The 11,368-nt window shown below is 34.4% G+C and overlaps 1 protein-coding gene and 1 pseudogene across 1 annotated transcript; both read left to right on the forward strand.

The window, feature by feature from the left end:
• The first annotated feature begins 1,886 nt into the window (after positions 1-1,886).
• On the forward strand, positions 1,887-2,590 carry LOC116118795 (annotated as a pseudogene).
• A 5,727-nt stretch (positions 2,591-8,317) lies between these two features.
• Positions 8,318-9,161, forward strand: LOC116118796 (transcription factor bHLH120-like). The gene is made up of 3 exons (XM_031404760.1): positions 8,318-8,500; positions 8,590-8,943; positions 9,084-9,161. Exons 1-3 carry the CDS (start codon positions 8,318-8,320, stop codon positions 9,159-9,161), a joined length of 615 nt encoding a protein of 204 aa, XP_031260620.1.
• Positions 9,162-11,368: the final 2,207 nt, after the last annotated feature.

The following is an 11,368-nucleotide window of genomic DNA, read 5'->3' on the forward strand; positions in this document are numbered from 1 at the left end:
CATTNGGGGGGGGGGGGGGGGGTGCGAATATTCCATATTCTATCATATTCTATTCAACTCAAAACATTTTTCCAACCCTATTCAACTATAAACAATTATCTTTCACTCCTTTCAATTTGAAAATTAATCCACCCAAGACCACCACCCCTTGCCAAAAACCACCATTGGTCGTCGCCGACATCGAAACGATGCACGACCAGCCAGATCTGGTAGGTCATGCGCTGATCTGGCCATTTCCAGCCAAATCTACCATGAATTTGGCTAAAAACACCCAAATCTAAGATCAGAGCTCTGACCATTGACGGCCAAATTCTAGCCAGATCTATTTAGCCGTTGACAACGGCCAAATAATGGTCGTAGCTCTGGCTTTTTCTAACCATATCCATGGTAGATCTGCGCGGGAAAATGTCAAATTAACGCACAACCAACCAGATCCAGTCAGTCATGTGCCATTCTGATGACTATTGGCTACCGTCTAACAGTGGCTTGGGTGGGTGGGGATGTTTTGTTAATTTTTAAAGTTTTATTTTGGGGGGTATTAACTAGATTAACAAATGTAAGGGTTGAAAATAACATAAATATTTTCAAAAAATATACTAAACAACTATTCAGCATTTTATCAAACTCTGATATAATTTTAAGATATTATCCCAAATACATTCTCAGAATCTCATCCTATTCGATTTAATCTAACTAAACTCAACTCAACTTAAAGTGGTTTTTCGGAACGTCAATTTTCAAATACTCTAACCCTACTAATTTGAAGGGATGATATGTGTAATACCCAAGATGTCAAAGGTATGTTCTTAACTCAAAATAGTCTTTTAGATGTTAATTTTATATTAATGTTTATTTTATGTTAAAAAGCATAAAATCTAACTAAGGGTAAAATAGTCAATTCATTTGGAACGATATGAATCAATTATCCATAGAAAGGCATTAGGGGTGAAATGGTTATTTTGCCTATGGATAAGCATTGAAAAAGTCAAAGATGAAAAAGTTAGCTGATCCGATGCAACTAATTCTGAAATTTATTNATAAATAGTGTCCTTAGAGAGGAAGGCTTGATTCTTTCAAGAGTTCTTGAAGTTGTGCTTGAAGAAGGACTTGATGTTACTCGCTGTGTCTCCACCCAAACAGATGATGGGTTCTTTCATAATATTCAGTCAGAGGTATGGAATTTCCAACAATTCTTCCATTAATTTGTAGGTGTAGAGTTTTACACTTGTTTTTATATTGTCATCTATCCATATAATCCCAACAAGGATATGTTTATTTCTTTTGTTAAATTTTTCTCGCAGGTTGGAGATCTGACAGGTATTGATCTATCTGAGCTGCAACAGAAACTTAATGATGTGATTGTGTCAACTAGCTAGGTATGTTTCTGAGTTTGAAATAGCCATGATTTATGGAATGTTTGATCTCAAATCCCTGAACTTGGTTGATCAACGATCAGTTATTATATACCCCTTAAAATTTGTTGCATATGAAGCTTCAATTCTTCGCAGCTAATTTATTTCCATGGACTTCGTGTAGACGGTGAGAAGGGTTGATGGATTCTGAGCTCTCCATGAACGGATCGATTCCAGGGCGTTATATTACCTTTTATTAAAAGAAATATTGCTGCGAGTCTACTTTAAGGGTAAAATCCAAATCAAAATATTATGTCAAAAATTTATCAAGCAAGCATGAGCAGAGTACTTTTCCCGCAGCATATATATGTTTGTTAAGACTGGATTTCATGTTGCAACCTAATTATGTAATTAAATTGAGTGGATTTCATTGACCTATAAAGTAACTTATATGTCAAACATGCTTTGCTTTGGTTTTCACTTAAGTAATGAAGTTGGATATCGTTTGCCTATATAATGATAGTAGTGCAAATGATGCATAGGGACATGGAGAAGCAAAGAAGGCGAGAATGTCTGTCCTTCACGCATCGCTTAGATTCTTCTCCCTCTTGAGCATATCAAGGTAAAATATTTTCTTTCTCTTTCCCTTTTATAAGGAATAAAGATTTCTGTTTTTCTGACGTAGGGTTATGTTGATTGGGGTTTCAGGGAAAGCGTTCGATGTCGGATCACATAAACGGGGCTGTAAAATATTAAATGTCTGAAGAAAAGGATCACAGAGCTGAGCGCCAGAGAGATAAGCTAAAGAAGTCGGATTTGAGTGTTTCAAGCCCCGGCGGGAGTGGAAGCACAAAAGATAGATTGCCTTGCTGTAGTGTCATGGTCCATCCATGTTTATCAGGTGGACTCGAGGTTGTGATCAGCAACGCAGCTTCAAGGAGGCAGGTTTGCCCCTATCAAGGGTGCTTGAGGTTCTGCTTAAAGAAGGACTTGATGTTGTTAACTGTGTCTCCACAAAAGTAAACGATGAAATGTTACTTCTCACTCTCCAAACTCAGTACCACTGTATTTATTATATCGTCTTAGGTATATGAGTTTTTCTTTTATTTAATCTATATGATCTCAAATTTGCATGCTTTTTTCAAGCGCAAGAGGGATGTTAATTAATTTCACGAATAAATTATACTTCTTAACAGGCAAGAGATGATCCTACATTCGTCAATGTATCAGGACTGTAACAAAGCTATTTGAAGTGACTGCATCATCATGAAGCTAATTGACATTTCTTGTATGCGTTTATTCCAGATTTTTTAGGTACCCGTACACTCTACTACCTTTCTGCTTTAATTTTGATAGCTATATCAAGTACGTTTGATTGTGTGTGAGAGTCTTTGTCAGACAGTTATCAAGAGATGGCCTAAATATGTGACTGCAATAGATTTACTAGGAGTCTCATGTCGTCCTCAATCGTTTCTGTAATCAAGTGAAATCATAGAGGTTCGAAAGAAATATACACTTCATGCGTGTTGTTGTCTTGATTAATTTTTCTTCAACACCGTGGGAATTTGATTATACATGAGACAGGACCCAAGATGAGACTTCACTTCATAAAAGAGGGTCCCCATCTAATCAACCAATAACACTAATTAACCGGTCATGCACTTAAGCCAAAATAATACAAGTCCAGTATATTCATTGATTATCTAAATGGTGGCCGCATGAAATACAAGTATATTAGTATCTCCCCTCTTTAGTTTTTAGTGTGTCTTCCATATTATAAGTTTCAAATCAGATTTCTTTAGGTACTATAATTGATTGTGCAAAGAGTAACCCGATTGGTAAAATTGTTACGAGCTAAATAGATAGGTTTGCATTTTCTTGTTCTTCTTCACTCCAGAAATGCAGCACGCATGGATGTACTAATACGGAATTGACAACTGAGAGTGCGAAGTCCTAATTATTAGAACGTTTAAGGAAAACTCATCTAGATCTGGTTTATATACTTTATTCTAATTTTTATTTCTCCTTATACACTTATGTGATAGTTATATATAATCACATTGCTCATTTTAATTGCATCATGTAAAGTTTGTGTATGCAATCACTTTGCTAAATATTTGGGGACGAGTCACGGAATAGAATTAAACAACCAATTGAGAGGGGGAGCATTATCAATCAAAGTATAATCGATAAGATTTTATGCCAAAACTTTTCCAAATGAAATGGTTGCTGACTTACCACAAATAAAGAAACAAAATTACTGTTTTAAGGTTATGTGAACCAATAACACAAAAGTTAAATGTATGGCTCGATTAAAGTCATATCACATGATCACATATTCTCATCCTTATGTCTAAAAAGATGGACGCCTGTTTTAGTCTTCTTTAAGCATCTTCTGAGGGTAGTTCTTAGTTTCTTTTCTTTCATGTAATTTATCATTTCCCACCCCCCAAAAAAAAAAAATCTCTTCGTTTAAGCAAACTTTCCTAGATGATCGAAATATTCACCTCGGCCCAAAGCTATTTACGAACTCAAAAAACGAAACCGTAATGAGTTACTGAATAAACAAAACTAAAGGAGACGATTGAGAGTCAAGCAGTGAACACACTGCTTTAGGATCATTAATTTCATGTGTGCATAAAAACTAAGATAAAGCTCAAAATTCACTTAGCATAATTTGATTAATAAGGACCCATGTCAAACATTACAGATGAAAGATAAATTAAAATATTCAAAAGCAAGAATTCGGTCCGACACAACTCACACTCATCTCATAATCACGGTAGTTAGGAGCTGTATGCATTCAAACCTATCCATAATGTGATTTCACCAGATAATCAAGTCATCAACAATTGAAGCAAAGCAGAAATCAACTTTTGAGAAGAGAATGAATTACTAAACTCACAGCTATATAAACTGCCTGCCTCTACAATGGGGTCTCTTATATATATATTTTATTCGGTCACAATTTTAGCTCTTCAACGGCAAAGATAGGAAACAAAATCATTGCCTTGATCTCATTAATATTCCTTAAATATTTATACCATAATCTTTAGATTGTCTAACTTATGCATCGTGTATAAAATATAAGAAAATTGTATCTTCAGGATCGTTGCCTTGATACCGTTGGTGTGGACTCTCCTCGTGCACGTATTAATTATCTTAGTCTTATACGCTAAAATATGAACAAATAAATAAAACATCATTTGTAACCCATCTTATTTGCCACATATATTTTTATTCTTGTCATGACCGATGATCCTTATCTTTCTGAAAAGACATAACTACTACAACATATGGATCATGCACCTACCACACACTTCTATTGATTGGCATTACAAACATCGTAGTTCTCAGCATTGAAGTAATTATATTTAGTGCTCTTGTGTACATGTAATTACTAATTAAGAAAATTAAATCATCTCAAAGTAATTAAACGTAGAGATGGGGTTTCCCAAGCATTTTTGTCTAAGATTAATTTATCGTACAAGTTAAGTTGCATTTCCGTGATATGCTGCTCTTGATTGCAAGAATTACTCACCTTTAATCTCCTTCCCTTCTTCTTCATCTTCCTCAAAACACAAATTAAAAAACTCTTTAAAGCTATGAGCCAAAATAACGTTACCGACATGCTGGTCCACCATTTATGAGTGTTGGCGAGTTGCAATTTCAGCAGGAAAAAACAATTAACAGGGCCGCCTGCCTCCCCAAATCACTTTATCTCTCCTGGCCAATTAAGAGATGCAGATCAGAATCTGTGCATCTTAGGATAATTAAAGGGTTCACACTCTGACAAGCGTATCTATTTCTTTAACTCTTATTACTGGAAAGATCTCACTTGAAAGCTTGAAGAGTCTTTATTCATGTTTCCTCCTGAGCAAAGTGGCGATTTTTTGATCCACTAAAATCCCCACCAAGAAGATTGCATTCAACAATCTGATATTCCTGGGTCAAGCTTCGCTGGAGGGAAGTAACCTAACCACAAAATGAGAAGGGCAAACAACATAAAATATTAGCTTCTGCAAAAGACAATGATGGAAGTGATAATTTTAATGATTCTGAGAAAAGATCATACGTAAGGAAATCGAACGGCAAAGAAGACAAACATTCCATGCTTAACGCATCACTTCGATCATTGCTCCCTCTTGAATCTTAAGGTCAGAACCTCCATATCTTTCATCTCTTTTTCTTCATCATATATTAACTAGGATAATATTTACTGATTGGATATTCAGAACTTAAAATAAGAAAACAAACCGACTACCCTTTGCTCATGACTTGAAATTACTGTAATTCATCTTTATTCATAATTATGCTTAGGTTTTGTTGGTGGGGTTACAGGGAAAACGTTCAGTGAGTGATCACATAAATGAGGCTGTGAATTATATTAAAAACCTGGAGAAGAAATCCAAGACTTGAGTTCGAAGAGATAATCTTAAAATTTACAGATTTAGATGGCCTTGACCATGGAAATGCAACTCTAGTAACCGTTAACAAATAGCAGTGTCACCGTAGCCCTTACTGCGGGGGAGTGGACATTGTGATAAATAAGTTCCTTACAGGTTTCGGTTCCGGTTCCGGTTCCTCCACATGCAAGAACCGGAACCGGAACCGCACAGTAGCGGTTCCAAAAAATTGGAACCGGAACCTACCCGCACAGTGCAGGTTCTGGGTAGGTTCCGGTTCCGGTTCCGGTTCTTACCCCCGGTTCCGGTTCTACCCGTTACCCGTGCTCACCCCTAGGAGCAGCTACCGAAGCCAGTCTGAATTTTATCTACACTGCATTAACTAAAGCCTCTTGTCATATTCTAAGCGGCTCTGCAAATAAAATATAGGATATCTAAAGATCTTCTTTTGATACTGTTGATATTTCTGCTTGCATTACCAACCACTTTGGCGACAAATTCAAATATGCCTTTCCTGTACGTTCTTCTTCAGTCTCCAGAAAACACACCAGTAATGCTCTCTTCCGTTTTTCTTTTTTTATTCTCTATTACGCTAAAATATCCAGGCCCAACTCAACAAGACATATTATTCACATCATCTAACTAAAAGATTTGATGGTGTGCAACAAACAACTAAATCTAATAAACTTAATTATATTGACAAGATGGCGGTTGAAGGAGTTAGAATTTTAAAAATAGAAATGTAATGTGTGCGATTAGATTTAGGGGGTATTATATATGATCTTTAAATATCTCAATGTGGAAAGGATTATTTTATTATTTCAGTTATCATATTGGAAATTCTTTTTTCTAATGGTCTTTTCCTCTATATGTGAACTGTGATATATGTTGTACTATTTAATTAAAAAAAGATTTAAATTATTGCTTTGTTGAAATTATAATTTCTTTCTTCAGCCAATGCTATTCTGTCAAGTGGAATCCCCAAAAAGTTGCATATATTTTGTATTGATTTTGCCTTTGCAGAAAGAATATGAAGCTGGAAACTATTTTCCTAAAGTGGGGAAGCAATTAAAAAAAATGTTGTTAAAGTTGGGTTAGGGTCGGGTTGATTGGTACGATTGTGGTTTTCTTTTATGTTACAGTCAAGAATGCTATAATTAAACAATATATACAGTAGAACCCATGTGTTGCTTGCTGATAAAGACAAGCAGTCCAATCCAAATTGTCCTTGCCATTTTTCTTAATCACTTAATACGTGATCCTATAAGATTAAGTCAAACTTACCGTCAGATTAAATAAAATCGAGTCAATATATTATTTTAACTCATCAACCATGCCAAACATGCAACAAAGTATATCAATTTAATTCTTCCCTTGAAAATGAGTAAAATTTATTTCATATACGTGTTACACCTTTTTTTTTTTTTTTTACTGTGGTTGTCCGAATGTATACACAACCGAGTAAATGCAACAACCCAATAAATCAAATTTAGGACCTCTTGAGTAATACACTCAAGAATTTAGTTGACTGTTGGATCACTCAGTGGTGGTTATGCTTGCACTCCTTGATTTGTAAATAAGTAGTTTATTTCTCTTGCTGATCTTCTTACTGAAATAAAAATTAAGAATTTTATTTAATTGTCTTAATTTATATATAGTTTAGATTTTTAAAATATGCTGATGTGAATGGAAGAAAATTTTCATCAAATGAGATCCCTACATGTTATCATTTATATATATTAAGTGAAATGTTTTCTTTTGTAAGAATTTCAATATAAATTTGCTATTAATATCGATGCAAAATACTTAAAAGATATGGAATGGAAATTATAATTGTAATGAAGTATCTAGTATGGCAATAGAGTAATATTATAATGACAAATACTTCTCACTAACTTTATCTCATGTACGCGACGTATTAGTTCGTAATTTGTTAGATCGTAATAGGTCCCGCTTGATCAAATGTGAACTGATTAATTGTGAACTGTTACATCGCATCTATGAAAGAAAGTTAATGAAAAGTATTCATGGCAAGCAATACACAGAACTCATCAATTAATTAATAAATGTAAGTATGTTGGAAGAGTCAAGAGTCAAAGATCTTCCTCTTTGGCAATCCTATTTTTACAATCTCGCTTCAAGAGGTTGTGTGATAAAGAACTCTTCTATTATGTTTATTAAAGGTTTTACCACCAATAAGCCCGGGATACTTAAATGCAGGATATTAATTCTCCGATCTCTTTTATTATTCATCAAGTTTTAAGTGTGAAACTCTCCTTTTAATTGTTTGATAGCCCTCTTAATATAATATCGGATTCAAACTTTTATGGACTTTTCAGGGAAGAAAAAATTACAGTGGGCACCAATTAATGAACTTTACTGTGTCTAATGAAGTAACTTCTTATATCCTCTTGTAGGCGCAGAAAATACTGGAATCGTAGCCCATCGAAGATCTCACATCTCAACAAACGTAATGAACTGCACTTCCAGCAGATTTCTCCCCTGTATAGCCAGCAACAAAACATAATTCCAAAGAACCTTATCTTTGCTCACAATTCAATGGATGGCAGTAGCTCTAGAGAAAGCCAGCAGCGAAAATTGTCTGTCAGTGGCAACTGTGAGAATGCAAGTGATAATCACCAAAAGAAAACGATGCATAGGGACATGGAGAAGCAAAGAAGGCGAGAAATGTCTGTCCTTCACGCATCGCTTAGATCTCTTCTCCCTCTTGAGCATATCAAGGTAAAATAATTTTCTTTCTCTTTCCCTTTTATAAGGATAAAAGATTTCTGGTTTTTCTTGACTTAGGGTTATGTTGATTGGGGTTTCAGGGAAAGCGTTCGATCTCGGATCACATAAACGGGGCTGTAAATTATATAAATGATCTGAAGAAAAGGATCACAGAGCTGAGCGCCAAGAGAGATAAGCTAAAGAAGTCGGATTTGAGTGTTTCAAGCCCCGGCGTGAGTGGAAGCACAAATGATAGACTGCCTTGCCGTAGTGTCATGGTCCATCCATGTTTATCAGGTGGACTCGAGGTTGTGATCAGCTACAGCAGCTTCAAGGAGCCAGGTTTGCCCCTATCAAGGGTGCTTGAGGTTCTGCTTAAAGAAGGACTTGATGTTGTTAACTGTGTCTCCACAAAAGTAAACGATGAAATGTTACTTCTCACTCTCCAAACTCAGGTACACTGTATTTATTAATATCGTCTTAGGTATATGAGTTTTTCTTATATTTAATCTATATGATCTCAAAATTTGCATGCTTTTTTCAAGCGCAAGAGGGATGTTAATTAATTTCACGAATCAATTATACTTCTTAACAGGCAAGAGATGATCCTACATTCGTCGATGTATCAGGACTGCAACAAAAGCTACTTGAAGTGATGACTGCATCATCATGAAGCTAATTGACATTTCTTGTATGCGTTTATTCCATGATTTTTTAGGTACCCGTACACTCTACTACCTTTATGCTTTAATTTTGATAGCATATATATGAAGTACGTTTGATTGTGTTTGAGAGTCTTTGTCAGAAAATTATCAAGAGACGGCCTAATATATGGTGACTGCAATAGGATTTTACTAGGAGTCCCATGTTGTCGTCCTCAATCGTTTCTGTAATCAAGTGAAATCATCATAGAGGTTCCAAAGAAATATAACACTTCATGCGTGTCGTTGTCTTGATTAATTTTTCTTCAACACCGTGGGAATTTGATTATACATGAGACAAGGACCCAAGATGAGACTTCACTTCATAAAAGAAGCGGATCCCCCATCTAATCAACCAAAACACTAATTAACTGGTCATGCACTTAAGCCAAAATAATACAAGTCCAGTATATTTATTGATTATCTAAATGGTGGCCGCATGAAATACAAGTAATATTAGTATCTCCCCTCTTTATGTTTATAGTGTGTCTTCCATATATATAAGTTTCAAATCAGATTTTCTTTAGGTACTATAATTGATTGTGCAAAAAGTAACCCGATTGGTAATATTAGTTAACGAGCTAAAATAGATAGGTTTGCATTTTCTTATGGTATGGGTGTTCATAGAGCTCAAATGAGAAAAAATTAGAATTAACGCTAGCGATTTATGTTCAACTCTCTTATTGCATGTATATATAGCTCAACCCTGGAATTTAGAAAAGACATTAGAGTAAAAAATTGTAATAATTAATTAACTGTATAGACTAATATCATTGAAATGCTACACACACACACACTCACATACATATATATATATATATACTCTATATGTTTTGGACAAATTAGTATGTACATAACATTGTTAATTTAATTAGATGAATTTCATTAAAAAGTTTACTCTCTTTTATAACCCTCTATGTTTGTGAAATAAGGCTTGCAATTTTTACTAACGTTTAAAGGTTAAACTATACCAAAGGCATACTTTATGATTACAGCAATGGTTATAGTTGCTTAGTAAGCTATCAAGTTCTCCCTTTCTTGTTCTTCTTCACTTCAGAAATGCAGCACGCATGGATGTACTAATACGGAATTGACAACTGAGAGTACGAAGTTCTAATTATTAGAATGGTTTAACTGGAGACTCATTCTAGATCTGGTTTATATATACTTTACCATTGGTGTTTAAAAGTGATTCTTAGATGTTTTAAGTTTTAAAACATCTAATATATTGAAGGTTAGATTATTCATATGTACGTTGTTTATTGATCTATTTAGGATTTTATTACTTACTGGCATTTTGTAAAGATTGAAATTGGTTAGTTTGAGGATTCACGTACTTGAGAGTTGAGATTGCCCGTTTACCAGACCAGTTTCGTAGTCTGCTATTTTAATTAATCAGATCCAATTCTTAGACTGAGAGGCTGCTCATTTCAATATTGAACTTCATCCATGAGATCCTGTTCTTAGACTGAAAGGCAGTATTATCCGGAAGAAGAGAAGATTGGAAAAAAAGGCAAACAATTTAGCTACCTTAGAATGGAGATCTATATCCATTTTGTCGTACCAATTTGATTAGAAGTAAAAAGAGCAATACTACGTTCACTTAGGAAATTTGTATCCCAAATATAAATAGTTCCTCAATGAGATGGCATTTACTCAATTGAGACTATAAATTTCAGTATTTTCCGAGTATATAATCCAATTGAAAAATTGTAGCATTCTTGTTAATTTTATGAATAGAAACATTTATACTCACTAATTATAAAGATGTTTCTCTCTACCTTATTACTGTTCACTAATTATAAAAGGTTCTAAACGTAAAAGAGAATGCATTATAATATTATATGATGATTTCTATTTTTTACTGTATGTTATGTGAAACCAATAAAAATTTCACCCACTAGCACACACATGATTTTCACATCCTTTATTCAATTGTTTAATAGTCGAGCAGTATCAATTAAGAGCTTAGAGCTTGGCTTAATATGTTAAGATTGATCAAATGAACTCCATTTACTAATTAGGTTTAGGCTACTTGGCCTTAATTAAGCTAATGATGCTCATATGAATGAAAAAGATGGGAAATTTATATGATCAATAATTAAAAAAAAAAATTACTGTCACAAGGCAATCTAAGTTGCTTGTCAAATATTAACAATTCAACTTAAATTTTTGAATT

The sequence above is a fragment of the Pistacia vera genome, unplaced genomic scaffold (assembly GCF_008641045.1).
Source record: "Pistacia vera cultivar Batoury unplaced genomic scaffold, PisVer_v2 Contig86, whole genome shotgun sequence".
NCBI lineage: Eukaryota > Viridiplantae > Streptophyta > Magnoliopsida > Sapindales > Anacardiaceae > Pistacia > Pistacia vera.